Source organism: Hipposideros armiger, unplaced genomic scaffold, assembly GCF_001890085.2.
Source record: "Hipposideros armiger isolate ML-2016 unplaced genomic scaffold, ASM189008v1 scaffold_8, whole genome shotgun sequence".
Lineage (NCBI taxonomy): Eukaryota > Metazoa > Chordata > Mammalia > Chiroptera > Hipposideridae > Hipposideros > Hipposideros armiger.
The window spans coordinates 68,778-91,604 of NW_017731358.1; the positions used below are offsets into that span (position 1 = coordinate 68,778).

At 39.4% G+C, this 22,827-nt stretch overlaps 1 protein-coding gene across 1 annotated transcript in view; it reads right to left on the reverse strand.

Moving 5' to 3' along the window:
• ATP13A4 (ATPase 13A4) overlaps positions 1-22,827 on the reverse strand; it is a gene marked incomplete at its 3' end in the record, with an annotated part of 124,296 nt that overhangs the window by 68,528 nt on the left and 32,941 nt on the right. The window contains 5 exon segments of the mRNA XM_019650774.1: positions 1,407-1,476; positions 2,957-3,037; positions 3,127-3,197; positions 7,193-7,339; positions 19,188-19,361. Coding sequence (XP_019506319.1) covers positions 1,407-1,476; positions 2,957-3,037; positions 3,127-3,197; positions 7,193-7,339; positions 19,188-19,361 — 543 coding nt within the window.

Here is a 22,827-nt window from a genome sequence, read left to right on the forward strand (position 1 = left end):
ATCATTTATCTCTAAGACATAAATTGTTCCACGCAATATTCTTATTATACTTATTCAGCAATTGCCTTGTGCCAGACACTGCACAAAGCAACTTCACTTGAATTTGCTCATTTAATTCCCATAATCACCTATTAACCACATGTCATTACTCACCTCCGATGTAAAGATAAAGAAACTGAACCTTGGATCTTGAGAAACTTGCCCGAGTTCACACAGCTGTGATTGTCACAGACAAGGACTTGAGCCCTGGCAATCTGGCCATAGAGACCTACTTTTAATCACTGCTACATCTTATAATTTATAAAGTAGTGTCTCATGTATCCTCATGTTGATCGTCACAACAGTTGTGTAAGGAGTAGATATTATTATGTCCAGTTTACAAGACTTCAGGAGGGTGAAGAATTAGTTCAGGTTTATAAAGGTAAAATGCTTTCTAGTCTATTCTCTGAGACTCAATATCTGCCATATTTAAAGCCATTAAAGTACTTTCAGGTTAATGGATGAGTTGAAGACTACATTTTCTCATAAGCGCTAAGCTGAAAGTGGTAAACTGTAACTGAGCATCTAGAACACTGTGGGAGAAAGTAGAGGTTAACGCCAACAGTTGTAATCCTGCTTTAGTTAAAAACATTTTGTGCCCTTACTCAAAATCCCTCTAGTTGATCTCCATCTGCCTAAAACAGAAAAGGTCATCCTTGACTCTGGCTAGGGAAGAAGCACACAGGGACTCTTCCTATCAGTTTCTTTTGCTTTCTTTCATGCCTGAAATCTTGCTATAAATATTGAAAAAGTATCTTGAGTTTATAAACTATATTTTTAAGCAAAGTGGAGTGCAAGTGAAATGCAGAAGACCCAGAGTACAGCCAGATGGTTATAGTTTCATAATAATCACTGTGAAATGAAAATAAGCCCAGTGATAGAGCCAAAGAGGGAAAAACTCAATGTTGTAACTATTGGCCAAATCCTTCTTTCCCTCCCACATACATTGAGATCAGTAGAACTAATAAGGCTGAACAGATGTTTTTCTTCCTACAATTTTGGATTCCAAGAAAATTGTATATGTTTTTTGTAAGAAATTAATAAGGTTTCTATTTTTTTTATTATTATTATTTAGTTTCACAACATTGAGACAGACTAGGAAGTGAAGGATTAAAAACAAAGAGAATTTGTGTTCATCCAGTCATTGGGGGTAAATAGACACATGAGCATCTTATACTGTGTCAGGCAATGTGTGCAAAAGATGGACTTCAAGAAAAACAGTAGAAAGAAATATGAAGAAAATATGCTTGGCATTCTTTTAAAATACCCAAGTTACAATGACTTATGAATGAGTAGAACTCTTGATCCTTTGACTGGAACCAAATTTCTTTATTTTCTATCCAGCACCATAACAAAGTACTGATTACCTCCTTGATGAGCAGTTTCCAAATTGGTGTGATTTCAACATCAATAGTATTAGGCCCACATATTAGCCTCCTATAGAGAGAGATCACAGATCACTCAGGTACTAATAATCAAAATGAAACTCATTTTTTGCCCATTCAAAAAAAGATCTAGTCCATGTTCACTTTCTCACTTGTGGGGTCAACATAACACCCCCGTGCTTCTCAAAATAACTGGGGAAGTTCCCAGGTACAAAACAATAAATATGATCTTATTGCATTATAGAACTAGGCTCTTTCTGAGGTCTAAATATTCCCCTCATGATCATTTGGATATTTAATATTAGCAATTGTCTCATTCAAGTGTTCCAAAATTGTCGTTCTCTCATTTCTGATTCTCCCCAACTCTGGCTCCATAGAAGTGGGAAGAAGAAGGGGAATAGGAGAGAGTAGTTTTCTGTACCTACCTTTCTACTCCAATTCTGGGAAGCTGCAAAATCTGTTTCAATGTGAGTGAAAAGGTGTTGGGTTCTCAAAAATAGCTCTACACATAGAGTGATACTGCCCTTTAATTGAAAACCCAGAGATAGGTTTCTTTGATAATGTACAGCAATGACCTTTTCTGAGTTATTTTGCTGCTGAGAACACTATCCACTCTCTCTGTGCCTTCTACATAGATGTTCAGATCAAATAGCTTGGCCCAATGTATTGAGAGCAGTGCTTCTCAAACCTTTAATACAGATAATCACACATAATCTTGTGATTTTGTTAATATGAAGACTATTATTCAATAGGGGTGAGGTGTGGTCTAAGATTGCATTTCTAACAAACTCTCAGGTGGTGCTGATGCTGCAAGGCTCTTGGTCTCCTCAAAGTACTAGAAATAGGGTACAAGAGAGTGAGAATCACAGAAACTTAGAACCAGTAATGCCTTTATAGAGTTCTCCTTTCTTTTTTAACCATTAGGAAACTAAAGTCCAGAAAGGGGAAGTTACTTGCTCAAATCCACACAGTGAATTAGTGACAAACTCTTGACATTCAATTCAGTGGCTTTCCTAAAACTTGCTCCTCTGATTTAGAATAGTGGATCTACAGGTCTTGTCCAATATTCTTCTGCTGCTCCACAATTATTATTTGACTCTGTTATCACAGTATAATATACATTCCCTGATTACAATCAAAACTGGCTCAACCTTATTATTATAATAGCCTTGAAAAGCCTTGTGTAAAGTGGAAAGAGCATCAAACTTACAGGCAGAAATGTGAGACTCAGTTCTTTCTCTATTATTTCCCATCTGTGTGACCTTGTCCTGGCCTTTAAACCTCTCTGAGTCTCAGATTTCTCATCTGTTATATTGGAACAAAGAAGGTGTCTGTTCTACCTCTCCCACAAGGTTATTCTGATGAAGTGAGATAATTTATGTGAAAGCAATTACTTTAATAATACTATAGAGTGCATTGCAATGTTTTCTGATATTGAACTATAATAGTTAAGATGACTATTAACTGGGCTCTCTATTTGGCTAACTGGTAAGGATCCATTGAGGTGGTGTAGATAACAATGTGCATGGTACCTAATCTCTTGTTCTTCTCTTGTCAGACCTGATCCAAATTTTAGATGTATCTTGGCAGAACTGAGCCAGTCTTCCAAAGAACTAAAATAATAATAAGAAAGACATATTTAGCCATAATACTCTTGAGATCATTTTTTTTTCCTTTGGCTGCAATTGCTGAAACAACTTACCCAATTTTCTGGAACTGTCCTTCTAAGTTGTTCCAAACATATCTTATTTTCTGCACTTTTATGCTTCTCACCTACAAAAGAAAAGTACAAAGTCTCTAGTTTGAAGATCAGCAAATATACAACAGTTCAGTAGCTAAAGAAGCATTTGTGGAAGAAGTAAAGATACAGCCCTACTATACTTATTTAAGATGTGATTTTTTCCTAACTTACCCTATTCTTTCCTAGTACACAAATGGCATTCTTTCGTAGAAGTCACCATTCAATCAACTTGTATCATGGGCTTACTACATGGATAAGTATATGAATAAAACTCAGTCTCTGTATTCCGCTACTTTATAACCTAACAAGGAAAGAAAACATGTTGCAAAAAAAGAAACTATACAATACAGTCAAATATGTACATGTCAAAGAAATTAAAATATAGTGAAGTTAAAAATATATTATTGAAATGCTGTAGAAATACAGAGAGGGCAGATGACAGAAGGAATCATGGAAAAGATGACATCTGAACAACAGCCTTGAAGGACTGGAATACTTTTGCTCAGATGAGAAGGGAAGAGGGCTTTTCAAGGAAATTACACAAAAGTTAATTGTGGGGGAGGAGCAAGTGAGTGGGCCTGTTTGAAGAATGGAGAACAAGACTGGAAAGGTAAATAAGGATCAGATTATACTACCTTAAATGCTAGGATGCGGTATTTAGTACTTTCTCTTGTAGGCAATGACTTAGCAGAGTAACCTATAAAAGAGACACTGAAAAAGATTAGGCTGGCAGCAGGTACTAGAAGAGAGCGAAGACATTATTGCAAGAAAATGTGCTCTAGAAAGTGAGGGACTGAGGGTAGTGGCAATGGAAAGAAAAAGAAAAGTTAATGCTTATGACAATTATGCCTTCTTGTTTCTGATTTCCTTAAGCAATGGTTATAAACTCATTTTGCCCATTGGAATCAACTGGAGAGCTTTAAAAAAATACGTATGCCTGGGTCCTACCACCAAGAGATTCTGATTTCATTGGTCTGGGGTGCAGCCTGGGCATAAATATTTTTAAATTTCAAATAATTCTAATGTGCAACCAAAGTTGAGAAACAGTAGCCAACACTTCATTTTATAGCTACTCTGATAATTTTGTCCTTGAGAAATTAAACTAAATTTCTCTGCACCTCAGTTTCTCCATGAATAGAATGAGGCAATTGGCCAGATTATTTCTAAGTTCCACTGCAAGTCCTCTAAATATGTTCCCTACCTATAAATAATCAGTATAACCATGAGATAAACACTAAAACTGGGCAGAGCAGATAGCTGATACATAATAAGTGCTCAATACATTTTTTTTTAAATGAAAGACTGCCCTGTACAACCAGATGTCAACTAGAAATAGAGTTTAAATCCTTCAGCTCCAAGACTTGGGTTGCCTCATATGAATCTTAACCCTGTTCAAGAAATATATGTGTGTGTATACAGTGTGCGCACGCACGTGCACACACACACACACACACACACACACCAATTTACCAAATAAGTGTTAAATGCTGAATTTTTTTTTATTTTACAGAATGGATTTATTTCAATGAGGTTGTTTGCATAATAACTTTTATAAAATAAATTCTATTTTCTAATTGATTTTCAGTATAAAGTTAGAGTTTATTGCCAGTAGGAATGATTCTTCCTCCTTCACAAGCTGCAAGTTAGAGTGAGGAAGAGTGTTTATATGAAAGTAACCAACCTGGGGTGTTAGCTGTCAGGGCCCATCTTGGAAACTCAAGTTTCTTGCTCATATCTTCCTTTTCTTTCCAGTATTCCCAACGATTTCACACATAGAACTGGACTGTAATCACAGCTACTGTTTACTGAGTACTTGGGAGATTTTTACACTTTTCCTTTAGTCTTTTTCATCATCTTGTGGTAGGACAAATATTATTTTCAACTTCACCTCACCCCCAAAGTTTATTTTGACTAAGTAACTTGCCCAAGATTGCACCTATTAAGAAGCAGGGCTGGAATTCAAATTCAAGCTCATCTGGCCCCAAAGTCCAGTCTTTCAAAAGATCTAATAATCAAGCCAGTCTCAAAAGAAGATCCAAAAATCCCATAACTTCCAGGATTTACATTGTATAAAGGGAGGGTTTCCTACTTTATTAAGGCTATAAGTTCAAAATCCATGTTGGAAAATTTTTAAAGGACAAATGATGGTAGACTGTGAGGCACCTGCTGAGTTAGAGAACCTAAATCAAGAGGCTATGAAACCACAAACTGAGGTTGAGAAATGTATAAACCATAATAGACACAAAATATCAGCAGAGAATAATGAGGAATAAAGAGGTTACTGGTAAGTCTGACCTCAGGCCAGAAAATGGAAAATTCCATTAACTCCTGACAATTTCTGAGGCCATTCCTTATGGAGTAAGAATGACTTTGACATAGACCTTTAAAATACCTTTGAGATTCTCCTAGCAGGAAAGATCTCTGTCTCAAGTTTCTCTGCTTCCCTCATCACCTTCAGTGGCTCTAGAAACTGGTAAGAGGACACTAAGCAAAATATTTGCAAGGGGTGGAGTTTATTTGTCAATTTTCTGTAATTTCAGACAAGGAAACTGTAATTACAAAATCAGGATCGCTGTAGGGGAAATTTCATCTTTCTGATCAGAACCAGGAAGCTTCCTCCTCCCCAGGCTTTCCGCTTTTCATTTCTTACTGGAACATGTTGTAAAAGCATCCTGTTTACAGGTTAAGCACTGGGTTAGTACTGCATGCAAGTCTACAAGATGGTTCTTAGAATCTCCTCTTAGCCTGTATTTGCAAACTTGACAATGTTTTTGCTGAAGTCTCCAAACTCCCCCAAGTGGCCCTGAATGATTATCATTTTGATATTGTTATTGTTATTGTCATCAGTGTTGTTGGGGCTGATCCTCTGATGCCTCCTAGAATTTTAATGAAAGTTTTAGTCCTTTGTGAATATAGCTCATTATAGTTCACAAATCATCTTAATATCCATCTTCTCATTGTAGGTTCAAACAGCCCTGAGAAACAGGCAGAGATGCAGTTATTAATCTAATTTTATAATAAGAAACTCAATGTTCAGAGAGGCAGTAGCCAGCTCCCTATGCCATATGCTAGTAAATGAAGATATCTAGCCTAGGTGCCAGAACATTCCACTTCAAGACCACTGCCCCTTCTTCACATTTTGTTTGTTTGGTTGAGCATTTCTTTATTTATCCACTTATTTGTTTGATGCAATTAAAGATGCTGCAGGTTAATAATATTCTGAGGCCATGTCCATAAGGTGATGTGAGATGCCTACTTCTCCAGGTGAATGGCCACCTAACAGATTAAACAATCTGTTAGTTGGCAGTGCTTGACCTCTGGTTTTTGTTTGTTTTTGTGTAATTAAAATAATTGAGTGATAACAATTGGCAATACAGAAACTGTTTAACAATTGACTGTTATTATTTTTAATTGACCTTGAACTCATAAAACTAATTTTAAAAGCTGTCTACACACACACACACACACACACATATAAATTTATGAGACAATAGTCTGTCTTATTAAACCTGTTTTTAACATGAATGTTAACTAATCATAATCCAAGTAGTACTCATTCAATATGAAGAGGAGGAAGTACCTCAAATACATTTGAATGACAGATTCAAAATAAGGTCATCTTGCAGGCATAGCCAACTCCCTGGGATATTCCTGGGTGGTTACCTTTACTGTAAGATAAACCCTGTTACATAGATTACAATACAGGTCATGATGCTATGAAGAGCTAATATGTATGAGCATCTACTATATATCTGGCACCATATTAATGTTTGTATTCCATAGTTTATTAAATTTCAACCATTAATATGAGGCAGGCATGATCATCATTGTGCACATGAGAAGCCTGAGGCTTAGCAGAGTTTAGTAATTAATCCAAGGTGGTCATCAAGATTTCACATAGCTATTTATAACAGTCTACACTGTAAATTGAGGATTGGCACAGTGGAGGACCTGAATTTAACCTTATATTTTTTGAGAAAAAGATTAAATTTCTCTTAGCATCAGCAGTAGCCATGAATGTACTTACCTTTAAGTCTGGCTTTCTTATGGCTCTATTTATGATATACTCCTCATCTGCAAGGAGAGGGTGGTCAGGAGTGAGACCAAATGCGCTGTTTAATGCTGACAGGTGGATCCACGTTATCTTTTTCCGAGAATAAGTTTGGAATTCATCCTGAAGAAATAGACACCAAAACCCCAGTGAAATTAAGAGAAGTCGTCAGGCTAAAATTCAACCTGAAAAACATTATTTTAATATAATTCTATAAGTTTACAGAATTAATAAATATTCTAGGCAGAATTATATACCTTTGAAAGCTAGTAGATACAGAACCTTGAGGGAAAAAGTCATGTTGTCACTTATTGAGGAATCAGGATGTGGATACAAGGCACTGTCACACACAGCAAAGCTCGAGAGTTGAGAGGTGAATTCTCAGGTAAGCGCTAGTTTACCCTCCAAACATGGGGCTATAGCCAGATGCAAACTTTCACAGAAAAAAAAATAATAAGCAAGTACAGTAAAACCTTGGAATGTGAGTACCTTGGTTTGTGAGTGTTCTGCAAGATGAGCAAACATTTCTGATACATTTGAACATGGTCAACAAGTGATGTCTTGCAATACAAGTAGTTTGTTTCCAGAATGAATTATGCTCGCAAACCAAGGTATACCTGTATTCCAAAGCCTTTTTTGAAGGCGAGGAAACCAAGTCAACTAAACCACCCCCGTGTTTCCAGGCTTTACAACTTAACTTCAATTCCACCTCTGCCAGAACAGCTCCTTTAATACCCTCTCAAGGTATCACTATGTTAACTTCAAAAGATTCCTACTGTCCCTCTCTTGTGCTCCTAATCACTTCCTGGCTTGTATCTTAGTTCCTCTAGACTATCTTGAAGATAGAGAACTTTATATCTCATCTATGGGACAATTGCAACCTGCTCGGTGAGAGTCTGATGAATGATGGAAAAAAGACTGAATGTATGGACTGAACATGGCCAAAGGTAATTGTCAAGATTTTAGCACAGGTTGGATTAAAGAAGGTGCCTTCTTCCATGACCCTAACTGAAGCTGCTTCCCTTTGCAGTTCACTGATGACTTTGTCGCAGGATAAAACTACAGGGAACAGCACTAGATTAACAGGTGCCACAGTGGCCCCCTAGAGACTCATGTGATTGCAATAGTTATTATCTAAATAAGTAAATGATATATATAAAACCCATTTGGATGCCTGGATGACAGGTGAAATCAAACCTGGGAAATAATTTGATGCCTGAGGAACACAGATCAGAGCTGGGAATTGTCTCCACCACATTCACTTTTGCATAGTGTGTGAGCTGACTGCAAAAGGCAAAGAGAAGATATAGTAGTAGTTGTAGCTAAATGTCTTACATCAATTCTCAAGAGAAACCCACCTCTATGCCTTTGCTCCTCCTGCTTCCTTAGCCTGGAATCCATGTCCTGCTTTCCTCCCTTTTAAGTCTCCATATGGCTAAATCCTATGCATCCTTCAGGATCTGATTCAGAGTTTCTACCCTGGGAATCTCCCTGATTTCTCTGGGGGAACCTTTGCCCTAAACCATCAGGGTAGGGGGATTCTAACCACATTCTACCCCCATTGCATTACCCTTCACCTTAGGACTCCTCTCGGACTGTGAGTGGGGACTGTGTCTGAAGCATGTCTGTGCTCCAGCCAGGCCTAGCACAGATTGTGTGTGTGTGTGTGTGTGTGTGTGTGTGTGTGTGTGTGTGTGTGTGTGAGTGAAGGGGGGAGGGGGAGAGGTGGGAGGGGGAAGGAAAGCAAAGCAAAGGAAGTGGAAAGGGGAGGGGGAAAGGGAGGAAAAGAGTGAAGGAAAGGAAGGAGAGGAGCAGGAAGAAGAGGGAGGAAGGGAGGAGGGAAAAGACCCTGGTAGAAATGTGAAAGTTAACAAATTAATTTTAAAAACCAGTAAAATTTGCCATCACCTCATTATAAAATAAGATAACTAAATCAAATCAAATCAAATTTGCATGGTATTACCTTCTAAGCCTAAGAATGACTGAAGATGGCTAAGTTTCCAATGACTGAGTAGCTGAACGGGTGGACGTGTGCTAGGTGTTGTGGAATGGGCCACCTTGACATAGGTCAACATTATAGACCTTTGCCTTTGACCACATCAAAGGGGCTTTGTTGTGAGAAGAACTTTTAGTTTCTAATAGTAACAATAGCAAAAATACTTACCATTTATTTAGCACTTACTATGTCCTAGGCACATAATGCTACATATGTATTATTTCATTTAATGCTCAAAAACCCTAGGAAGTGGTTGTTCTTCAGTATCCTCATTCTACTGGTGAGAAAACTAAGACACAGTCGGTAACTATGAGAGCAAGGATTTGATCCCCCACGCCATGCCATTTGCCCCACTCCAGAGTCTCCGCTTATCCTCTGCTGTATTCTACAACTTGATTGGACTGCCATTTTCATATCCAGCCCGAACTGGGACTGCCAAAGAACAAAGTTTCAATGAAAAACTTGTTACAAAAACACAATTCTAGGTAAATAAGAATACAAATTATAAAAGTGCCATCAAGCCCAGAGAATCTCTTGCCATCCAGTGAGGGCAACGAGGAAGACAGCTACTCTTGGTCCTCTTAAGTGAAGTAAAATAATATTAATTACTAATTTTTTATGATTATTAGCATTTTATTAAAAACTTCTTGTGTCAGTTATTTTAGGCTCAATTCTCCAAAATCAGTATTATTATCTCCATTTTGCAGATGAGAAAACTCTCCATCAGCAAGATTAACAAGTGTTCAAGCCAGCCTGGTATGGTTAGCAAGGGCAAAACTGGGATCTGAGGCCAGGCCCTCCCCTTCCAATCTTGGCTCCTTCAGCTCGTTTCAATAAGTTGTCCATGGTGTTTGTAGCTCATGTATGAAAATCACCTGGAATTCTGTACTATGTAACAAATATAATACCGTCCAATTCTCAGAATCTCTGCTATCTTGGCAATAGAGACTCTGACTCCCTAAATCAAGCTGTCACCTGTTCGCCTTGAGTGATGGCAAACAGACCTCTAGATTGTAATGCCTAAAAATGGAAAGGCAAAGAGGAGTATTGAACTCCCAAGCTCTCATAAGCCAGTATTCATCCAATGCACCAACTGCATGCCTTAATCTAGGTGAGTATTAAAGACGGAAATTCATCACTATGCCTACATTTGATTATAGCCTATAGCATAACTAAATCGAAGGTGCTGGATATGTTTGCCTTAAGCTCATTTCCTGTCATCCCTTTGACCCCTGAGCCCTAGAACTCATAATTCTGTGTAATGAAAAGTAGAATTCTACAGACTAAATAAAGGTGCCACATGAGGCAACCATGGTTCTTAGAGTAAGGTAGTAATACTGACTTTTTTCTTGCTTACTACCCTATTAAAAACTGTAAAATCATTCATATTTTTAAAGAAATTCCCCCAGCTTTTTAAGAAAAAGAAAAAACAAAGGCAAAGAAAAGGAGGGAAAATGTGTCAAGTGTGTCAATGTGAAGTGGGCACCCCAGGTAGCATCATCAGCTTCTCTCAGGTTTCGATTTGGTGTTGTCCAGGGTAGAAAGAGCACAGCCCCTTCCTGAGTCCAAATCTCAGCTCCAGTTTTTTAAATCATTGCGACTCTCTAAGCCTATTTTTTTTAACCTGGCAAATGGGGGTGATAACACCACATTGTATGGATGTTTGAAGGATGAAGCACAATAATACATGATGCACCTGGTCCAAGGTCTGGCCCATAGCAGGGGGCAACAAACGCTAGTTGGGAACAACTTTGTGCCTCATTTTTCACAGCAGTTGTTCCTAAGATCTTCCTGTAAATAAGAACTTACTTTCCCTTGGAGGAAACTTTAGAATCTCTGAGAGTATCTCTATTTGTTTTTGCTTTCTGGAAAAGAAGCATCTTTACCTGGAAATGGCTATCTCCACCTCCTTCGGTTTCCCAGCTCTCTCAAGCAGTTAAGGATCTGTAAAATACTTACATGCACAAGGGGAGCTACCATTTTAAATAATTTCTTTGTAATACAAATAATCCAAACGTTTGCCCGGTCACCCTAGACTTTTAACACCTCATGTCTCACTCAGCATGTTTACTTCCTCTTTATCAAGAGAATTAACTAGGTCAATCCTTGAACTCTGACAGAGTAGGATTTAAAATAATTCAAGAGTGCATTTCAAAGAACTGAATGTACACAGAGGACTTATGTTTGACCTGGACAGAAAGATAAAAAAGAAAACCTGGGCATTTTTTATTTCCTGGGGCTTTGCACTTCCTGAACCTGGAAATGACAGACTAACTTTTATATTTGAGTGAAGTGAGTGACCTTGCTTATCTTCTCCCAACCCTCATCTCTTGGAATTTAAAAGCAGTGCCATGGTCACTTTAAGTTCAGGCCAATGCTGTGACTTATCCTCCTGTGTAGGAGTTCACTCCACACAAATGTACTTCTGAGCTTGCTTTAGAAAAAAGTAGCCCATGGCAAAGTTCCAAAGAAATCTTAGAAAACCAGGACTTTTCACTTGGAGATGGAAACGTTGCAATGCTAAAAAGTTGAACTCTACCTGAGGTGACGTGCTTAGAGAATTATGGATAAAGTAGTAACTTATATTTCTTGGGCTCTTTTTAAAACACTGTGCTACCTTCACAGACCCATAACTTTAGCAAAATACTATTCTTTCTGTATTTAATTATCACTTTTTTTCTTTCTTTTTCCCCCTCTTGACCGGATCCATTGATACTCTAGACCAGCGGTTCTCAACCTTTCACAGGGGTCACCTAAGACCATCGGAAAACACATATTTTCGATGGTCTTAGGAACCGAGACACCACTCCTCTATCCGTCTCCAGACCCACATGCAGATACGCCCACATACGAGTACCCAGTGACCCCTGTGAAAGGGTCATTCGACCCCAAAGAGGTCGCGACCCACATGTTGAGAACCGCTGCTCTAGACGCCTTGGCCTCATAGTCCCAAAGCTTCTTAGCTGGAAAAAATTGACATTGGCTACAACATAGGATTAGTTATAAAATATACAGAGAAAATTCCAAGCATTGGAAAAACAAATCTAATTATTTTCTCAGTACTCATGGGACATGTTGACCCAAAAAAAAGTTGAAAAAAGGTGATCCAGGAGGTTGGCCAACTCAGGGAAGTTATATGACAAAGCAAAGATTATGTCTATATTTGTATGAAAAAAAAAGGAAATCCTGAACAACTCAGCATACGTTTCCAGAGAGGTTGTTGTTTGTTTGTTTGTTTGTTTTTTATAGTCATTTTCTTGCGGGGAGGAGTAGCACATTAGCTGGTTCATTGCCTGAAATATCTGGAGATGCACTGTTTAGTTAAGAAGTAATGCATAAATAAAAAGTTAAAATTGGTTTTAAAATGTGTGTAGTAACCAGTGCTCATGGAATGCCCGCATGTCAGGCATGGTTTTATTTCAGCACTTACACATACCACCTCGTTGAGTCTCCATGACAATGAGGTAGGTACAATTGTTAATTTGTTCAACAGAAGAGAAAATGGAGACAGATGTGGGGGTAAATCACTTGCCTATTATAGGCTGAATTCCCCAAAATTCACATGTTGAAGCACTATCCGCCATGTGCCTGCATTTGGAGATAGGGCCTTTAAGGAGGTCATTAAGGGTAAGTGAGGTCTTAAGAGTGAGACCCAAATCCAGCAGGGGCACCCCAAAGCTCTCTCTCTCTCTCTCTCTCTCTCTCTCTACCATGAGAACACAGAGAGAAGGCTGCAAGCCAGGAAGAAAGTTCTCACCAGAAGCCAACCCTGCCAATGCCTTGGTCTTAGACTTCTACCTCCAAAACTGTGAGAAAACAAATTCTGTTGCTTAAGGCACCTGGTCGATGATATTCTGTTATGGCAGCCCAAGCCAAGACACTGCCCAAGGGAGGTCAAGAGCAACACTGGGAATCAAACCCAGGCAGCCAGTCTGTCCTCTCAAACCACTTCACAATGTGCCTCTGTAGAATCTGGCCACTGGGCAGGGAGTAATAAGATCTTCAGTTCAGACTCTAATTCAACTCTTAGTAGAACTTTTGCTTTCACTGCTTATAGCTAGAGACCCTGAGCATTTCTTTTAACTTCTCTGTGCCTCATCTTTAAAATGGGGAAAAAATAATCTCTACTAGTAAAGGCAAATGAGGCAACATATATGCAAATATATGTTGCAAACTTTGCAAACTTTGAATCATATGAAAGATAATGGCCTCAAAACTATTTATTTTAACATAGAATCATTTCTGAGAGGCCAGACCTCAGAATCTCAGGGATTTCTAGCTGGATGTCTAAGGAAAAACCAGTTTGAAATGGAGGCCATGGGGGGGGGGGGGGGGGGAGCAAGGTGAGAGACTGAGATTCCGATGGGGGGAGTGTACATAAAAGAAACAATACTATCCTCTTCTCTTCCTTTCTTAATCATGACATCTCACTTTAGTGTCTTTATAATATAGTGCTGGTACAGGTCATGAGGCAATTTATTATAGATCGCATTCAACTTATTTAACTGAATTAAATAAACATTGAGCACCTACTGCTGCCATATGATAGGTGCTGTGGGGAATAAAAAGTAAGCCATGATTATTGTCTTCAAAAAGCTTACATTCTAATGGAAGAGGAGGCCATAAAAAAGAATGTGGTCTGGTTGGGAAATAAAAAAACAAAACAAAACAAAACCCCTCTGGATTTAGAGAGTCAGAAGACAGGTTCAATGCTTGGTCCATGGCTGCCCTTTACCTGGATGGTTCCCCATGAGCCCCTCCCCACAAGCCACCATCACCTTTTAACTCTTGTCATCCCTTTTAGCTCAGGAAAGCCTACCCTGGTTTTCTTGGTTTAGTCAAATCCCTCTTCTATTATCCTACCAGAACCATGAGCCTTTCCTAAGCAGCACTTATAACAGTTGTATTTTTACATTTATCTGTGTAGTGATCTAAAGAACTTCACAATGTCAAGAACCCTGATTTTACTAATTATTACACTCTTTGCACCCTGCCTATAAGATACCACCGTGGCTGAACAAAACCTGGGCTCATAACATTTATGAAGGAGGGAGGGAGGGACCTGGCTGACATCTACTAAGTTACAAAGTTACTTGTTCACTCATCTGTAAAATAGAGATAATAATGCCCATTTTCCAGAGTTGTTATGAGAATTAAATAATCAATGAGATGCTGTTTTATAAAATATTACATGAATAGCATTTTAATACAAGGTAGACTGCTAAAGGCATTATAGTAGTCAGAGATGAAAATACAGTGCTAAAAAGAATAAAGGAAAGGTCATTAATTCCCCCCAAGAATTGGAGCAAAAAAAAAATGTATCAACAAAGACTTAATAAAGAAAGCAGTATATGGCTGAGGAATGAGTAGGTTTTAATAAGCAGAGATAGAAAACCTACTTTCTATATTTACTCTATGGAGAATGTGTGTGTGTGTGTGTGTGTGTGTGTGTGTGTGTGTTTGCGTGTGTGTTTGACTTGACTCTTCACCAGGATGTCACTTTGTAAGGACAGGAATTTCTGTATGTTTTGTTCATAGCTGTATTCTCAGTACCAATAATAATGTCTGGGACATGCCTGGAGCTCAGTAAATATTTATTAAATGAATAAATGATAATGAACCAATAATAATGAATGAATGAATGAATGGAGGAGACTGGGGATATCAGATGAAATTTTATGAGTGAAAGCATAGACAAAACATAAAAAACAGTATGGATTTGGGGAGCTTGGGCTTGGGGAGACCAGGTTGCAGAGGAGAGGAGACAGGGTATCCAGGAAACATGAATGCAAATGCGGTGGCTGGTAAGTAGCCTCGTGGGCTCATGGACTTTAGATCTCATTTGCATGGTTGATTTGCAGAATTTTTGAGTTTTCAAACTAAAGCCCCCAGTATGCCATCTTTAGGTGAAACTGAAGGGAAAATGCTCCTCCTTAAAACATTGAAATAAAATGCCCTAAGACAGACCTAATAACCAATCATCCAAAGTCCTCCTCTGCACAACATGGGTCTTTGACAACATGTGACATTCAATGACAGTGAAGGAAAAACTATGTTTGTAATTATAGTAAAGATGAAAACTATGGAAATCATCAGGAGCATCTGAACTCAAAATGCCAGTGAATATTAGTCATGTTATTTGCATAGAAACGTGGCATTGCTGTAGATATTGGTTAAATGCTGAAATAGATGAATAACAGATAAAGTGCCACTTTTAAAATTATAAAATAAAAGTGTAATTGCCTTATCTTTCAGAAAAATCTCGCTCTTAAAGGCATTTAATAATTGAAGGGAAACTGAAAATAAGTTGGATGTTAAAGACAAAATTTCAGTCAGTACATCATGGCTTTTTTTACAAATGTTAAGAAATTATCACCTAATCAGTATCTGTGATAATGATCTGTAATCTTACCAGTGTGAGATTGATGATAAATACCAAGTGCTGATTTTTTAATAACATAAAAATACAGATATACAACATATTCTCAAGTAGATGTCATCCAGTCCTCTTTAATGGGAAGTCTTTACAGTTCAGCTATTGTAAGATAATTCAAATAAAATCTCCTTTAAAGTGTCATTTTAATGCAAATAATCTAGCAGCAGACTTTTAAACTATTGGTACCCAAAGCTTATTTCTATCTAAGGCTCAGATAGCAGCAGTGTTTGAAATAATTGAATTCGTGTCTAATTACATAACGACTAATTTAGAACCTCATTTATTTGGAGAGTCTCTGGCATAGCATATCCATTTAAAATGACACACTAGAGCAGGTAATTAAAAATTAAAGTTGAAATCAAGATGAAAAAGGCAAGATTAAAACTGGTTTCCACAGCTCTGATTAGCTGAGAAGGGAGGTGAAATGGGGCAGGGGCTTAATAGACTTTCTAAGAGGCAAAGAGAAGCAGGGTGATGGAGTGCAGCCATCTGCGGCACCGTTGCTTTTCCTAAAATGTTTCCAGTATATATGTCCAGTCGCAGAGCTGACCACATGCAACTAGGCGAGGTGACTTGACTGAGTATGGATGAGTGCTTGGAAGTCCCTTCCCATCCCTCCTGTCCTGGAAGGAAATGCCAATCCTGGCTAATAAACAGGAGACACTGTGCCCAATAAGCCCCAGGGCCGTTGTACATGAGTGCATCTAGTCTGTTTCCAGCAAGCTCCTTGGCATAGCAAGCTCATGAAGTTGCTTTAGCAGTCATACACACACACACACACACACACACACACACACACACAGAAACACACACACACAGACACACACATAGACACACAGATACACACAGACACACACAGACACACACATAGACACACACAGACACACAGACACACACAGACACACACAGACACACAAACACACAGACACACACACACACAAACACACACACACACACACACACACTCAAAATGGTCTTTGATAATGCATTTTTCAGTTTGCAAATGGTTTTTACATACATAATCTCACTACATCTTCAGACCAGCCCAAGAAAGAGCAAACACTTTTACTACACCCATTTTATAAGTAAAAAATTGAGGTCCTGAAAGATTAGGTAACAAACCTAAGATATAACACATCTAAAGTGCTAGGGCTATAAGTCAAAACTTTTGGCTCCAAATCACAAAATGCACCATCTCCCTGTTGGTTAACACTTTGTTTCTTTCACTCTTGCTAGATTTTTCTTTCTCTTTTCTCCTTCTTCATTTCCTTTAACCTATTCCCTCTCCATTTCTTTCTTTTTCCTCCTTTCCCTTGCCATTTCCTGCTCATTTCCTCTCTCTACCACTAACCTCAGAGAATCTAACCTCAACCAGATGTTCTCAGATCTGAAGAGTGATGCAGAAAGTTTGTTTCTGAGGTTGTTTCTGCTACAAAAAAGCATCAGCTCCTGATAACTAGTTTGGGGAAATGGAAGTACCTACAGGGTAGATTTAAGTACTTTTCCAAATCCTCCTGTTATTCCAGAAAATAAGGGTCCCATAGGTCCTTAAGTTCACATGGAGGGGGTTGATCTATGAAAGAATCCCATATATTGTGTCCCTGCTCTGAGCCCCAGGAAGCAAGCCTCTCTCTACTCCTGCACCAGTAAGACAACTCAGACTGTATACAGAAAGACCACTTATAACATTTTGCTAAATCTAGATCATTCTCTTGAGATTATATAAATATATATTGACTGAACTATAAAGCAAACTTCCAGGCTTCTATTCCTCTCTCAAGGACCAAATAGCTCATAAGTGGGAGTGATGACTATCCACAGCAGTGTTTCTCAAAGCATGGTCCCTGAGCAGAAACATTAGCATCAACTGAGAATGACTTAATTAATTAGAAACTCTGGGGGTGGGGCCCAGCAATTTGTGTTAATAAGCCCTACAGATAATTTTGATGCTGGTTGAAGTTTGGAAACCACTGGTCTAAGCATAGTTGCATGGGAACAGCCCTGCACTAGGAACTAGGACATGTGGGACTTAGTCCTGGTTAGGTCCCTCACTCACCTAAGCATGTGGGTAAATTGTGTCCCTTCTCCAGTCCTCATTTCCTCACCCATCGAATAATGTAGTCTTCCTTGGTAAGTGCCAGGCAATCTTCTCTCACGCATATTCTGTGAGCCTTCATGGAGTACGGTGTGAGGCAGCAGTGGAGCAAGGCTCCCAGCCCAGATCATCAATGTGATTTCCTCTTACTCCCCTATAATCTTGCCTTGTTAAAGTCTTGAAGTTTATTCTCCAAGAGAATACACTTACAATATAGTGTTACAATATAGTTGAACTTAGGAGTCGGTGCCTCAGCTGTCACCTGTATCATGGTTCATATGTCAGCTAAATTGGGACATAGAATAGTTGGTTTTTGAAGTGACCAGGATCTGGAAACAAGGGGTAGGCTGGCACCAGTGGACCAAATTAATAAAGACAAACTTCATCCAATTCCCAATTTTACTTAGGTCTGGCCCCAACTCTGTTAGATCGAAATGTGGAATTTGGGGGTGGGAAGGTAGTTATAAGATGTGTTGCTATCTTCCCCTCTTGCTGCACTAAATAGAATATTTACTAGAGAGATTGCTGTATATAAAAAGAAGCTAACAGCCTCGCAGAGGTTGATTTATTAAAAATCTGGTTGTCATTCTGAGTCATTTGGGCTGATGCATTGTTAGAAATATTCAGTAAACGTCAGGCAGAAAAGGGTCCTCTGTGAGACTGTCCTTTGACACCCATCAATAGGAACACCCCCTTCAGCCACCACTTGTTTATGGAATCCCTACCATGTGCAAGAACCAGGGATGCAGGAATTGAGTAAGAAATAGTCCCTTCCCTTGTGGAGTTGACAATGCAGCAGGAAGAAAGTGTTGCCTAAGTGTAATGAGTGCTAGGAGGAAATGTTATGGGAGCAAAGTCAGGAAAACTCATCCAGTGCCAGGACCGTGTATTAGCAGAGACAATGGCCTTGGGGACAAGATGGCTGCATTTCTTACCCTAGCATATCTGCTGGGTGCAGCACACACCCGCCGAGAACTGTGGCTCTCTCAAATGATCAGGGGAAGACAACATCCTCCTCAGAGGAGTGCTCCCCACCTCTCCCCTCCCTTCCTCCAGAGTTGCTCCAGTGGAGGGGGGCTGGGATAGGCATGGATATGTCAGGATGCAGGAGGAAGGATCAGCGTGAATTTTGTAACTGTAGCCTGACTTTACTTCCCACGACCTATTATTTTTAGCTATGAACCTGGTTACTCTCTGTTCTAATATTCACAAAACGCACAGGTCTTAAAAGAATACCCTGTGAAATAGGTCTTGTTAATCACATCCCATCACACACAAGCTAGCGACTTCTTGGTAACTACGTGTATGTCAAGGCAAGGCTGCGATGGAGCCTGGGGCTGGAGTCTCCTTCCACCACCTGCTTTGTGGACATCTCCCCACAACCATCCTACAACACGACGTTCAGAAGAAAGGGCGCCAAGTACAAAGCCAAGTGCACACTTACTGTCGTCCTCAGCAACACGACATCTGCTTCTTGCAAGGAACACGGGATGCAGTTTGCCCACACATGCCAAGCGGGTCTCCAGTAAAACACCAAGGGAAGGATCCCGAATGAAAAGACAGATCCAGCAAGGCAGAGGGTTTTCCTGCAGCTGTGAGTCCGGTAGCCAAACATCTCCTAGGGCAAAACCAAAATGACCCCAAATATTTTTTAAGCACAATAAGCAACAAATGAACAAATTTGGATTTTGATGATGAAACTGAGGGCAAAGAATAAAGTTGAGCAAGATGAGGGGAAGACAGGTTGAGGGGTTGAGAGAGTGGAGAAGGACCCCCCCCCCCAACGAAGTGTAAGACATGAAGTCACCATCTAACTGGGAAATTCAATTTCTACAATTTGAGCATCCGGTTACCCCATGCTGAGCACCGTGCTACGTGATGTGTTATCTTGTTTAAATCTCACAATCATCACCTGAATGGGATACTAGTACCCTCATTTCGTAAATGATGAGACTGAACACAGAAAGGCTGAATGGAATGACTTGTCAAGGGCCCCGAAGCTAGGAAGTTCGGCTGCCAAGATTCAAACTCAGGTCCGCCAGGCTCCAAGTCTTGAGCTTGATTCACAGCCTTCACAGACATGACCGTGAGTCATGTGACAGGAGCTGATGGCAGCAACCAATGATCCTCTTGGCTAGGACCAGCAGCTTCATGGGCAGGCCTTGACTTTACACCCATGATTTGGTAAAAGTGTTTGGTCACAAGAGGATGACCAGCTAAATACCAAATTGCCTTTGGGGATTTGGGGTAGAACTATACATTCTCACCCTCCTCTCTTGTTCAATTACAAAAATAATTTTACAGCAAAGGGAAAACTCATAGAGACTGTTTGGTTTACTTCGACTCATGCCTATTGAGCACCTATTATGTGCCATGAGGGGATATGAGACCATGGAGGATACAGATATGAATGGGCTAAGAGTATTACCTCTAGTAAATTTATAATCAGAAGAAACTTCTTCCTTCCAAGTAAAGCCTGGGACAGAATAGAAAACCATCCCTGACGTTGATGGCCTCAATCCCACAGCTATATCCCACAAAGCCATAGGTATGCTTTATACTGGTTATAATAGATCAAAAGAGAAGAAGTAGAGAGTCCTGGTTAAAAGCACATTCTCTGAACCAAGACACTTTGGGCTCAAAGCCTAGCTCTGCCACTCACTGGGTGTGACCTTGAGCAAGTTATTTAACCTCTTTATTCCTCAGTGTGTTATCCATAAAATGGGCATGGTGATAGTACCCACATCATAGGGTTGCTGTAAAGTTTAAATTAGTTAATAATGTGTAAATGCTATGTAAGCATTTACTGCTACTACTACTACAACTACTACTAGTAGTAGTATTTTCTCATTTCCCCAAACATAGACCTGAAATTCTGCCCCCTTCTTTATTGGCATTTAGGCCTAAGAATTCTTGGTGTCAATAGTGCCACTGTTGTTAGAATTGCCTGGTAGGACAACAGGGAGCTGGGACATGCAACATTAAATCCACCAATGTCTCTATCTGCCTTGATAAAGATCACATATCAGAAAAGGTCTGTGATCCTTGGCTGACAGCTGCTTTCATGAGTAGTTATTAGGCTCCTCCCTCTCATTAGCAGCACAGGCAGGTGCTAAATGGCTTCCGTAGGTCCTATCTGCATTTGACATGCCTGTGATAAAATGTTCACATTAACTCAGAAACACAAGCTCTTGACTTAGTTTCCAAACTACAATGTCTATCCTGACATGAAAACTCTTCTGTCCCAAGCCCAAGCCATTGCCCTCCAGATGTCAAGCCTGGCTCTGTTCCCTCATCACACCTGAAGCAATCCTTTGTTGATCTCACATTGAGCAGGGTCCCAATCCTAAATTCCACTCCTGCCCTGAGTTCATCTCACCATCTTTCTCCATGTGCTTTTTTTATGTTCTGACACTTTGGAATAGATCAACTTTTGCCATCTAACCAAACCATTTTATCACCTTTTTTAAATACTGTATTTAAAAGCTTCCTTATATCGCCATCAAGCCTCATGTACTCCTTCTGAGTTCACCAGCTCTATAGCACAAGCCTTCCTCTTACCATGCATGCTTTTACAGGCTATGTAATGAGAGCCCTCTGCAGTTTCCCAAAAAGTCTTCATGTTCATTATCAAAATAAGGTAAGAATTATTATTTTCATTTTCCAGATGAAAAAAACTGAAGAGTAAAGTTATACGTAATAGTTATTATTAGCAACTATTTGGTAACAATGATAGCAGCTAACATTTACTGAATGCTTAAAAGCCCTTTACCAGTTTCTTTACACGTACTGTCCCATTTAGTTGAAAAACATTAAATAAGTTTCCCAAGGCTTAAAGCTTACCAGTAACTCAAAAGTGGTGTCCAGTCTAGATCTTTCCAGCACATGGAAGATAATGTGAGCTAGCCATTTCTACTTTTCTTCATTCTGTCTTGAATTTCGGTTAATTTAACAAATGGTTGTTAAGTGTCCACCAAATAGCAGGCTTGTGTTAGATGCAGAGATAAGTGAGATTATGTCTCTGGCCTCAAGAAGATCATTTGTGGGAAGGAAACACATAAGCACGTAAGGTTAAACAAAGTTAGAGCAATAGAAAGGTTATATAAAGGAATAACTATATAAATTGTCATCTGGATGGGATGCTATTGATAACACTGGAACCACAAGGAGACCAGCAGTATCCCAGGGAGGCCAGGTGAATACTCCTTTAGTTATAACAGAGCGTTACTCTAAAAGTTTGCCTGCTCTCAGTCCTGTGGACACTACAATATCAGTTTGTAGTTCATGACCCATAATCCATTGCCAAATTTTTACTAAAAAGGCTGGAATAATGTGGAAAATGAATATTTAATTATTGCTCATTGAAGTGAGTTGACCTGTACACATTTGAAGCGAATGGTATTACAGGGACCATTACTAGACACTGAATTTAAAATTGCAAAAATTAGCATGGTGCTGTTTATTATCACCCTGTAGCAATTTATGTCCTACCTTATGGAGTTCCTTTCATGTCCCTGAATAGGCTTGAGAGAACTATCCCAGCTACTCTGCACTCCACCCACCCTAATCTCCCAAGGAAATCAAATTAGCCAAAAAAAAAAGAAGAAAAAGAAGAAGAGAGAAATAGGGAGAAGGAGCAGGAATATGAGAGCTCCAGCATTCTAAGAAGAGCATAGCTATGCCAAAAAGAAAAAAAGAATACTGGAAAAATGTCAAAAGAATATTACACTCATGGCAGTCTACATGCATTACAAAATAGTACACTGCCCCCTTTTTTTTATCTCCCTCCTACCAGCAGATTCTTCTCCTCTCTGTCGCTGGCCATCTAGATCTTTTGCATCCTGAAGGGCTTAAGCTTTGGCTTCCGGGTGTCGAAGCCTTCTCCCTGCAGAGCCTATACACTCAACAAGTCAAATTACACTCCCCAAAGCAATGGTTTAAACTTTGTTACTAAACACTTGTTAAAGCCAACAGAACCCCTTAAGAATCTATAGACTCTCTCCCCAGAAAAACACACAGAGACACATACACATAAACTTCTCCATAGAGATTCAAGGGGTTCCCAGAATCCAGATAAGACCTAA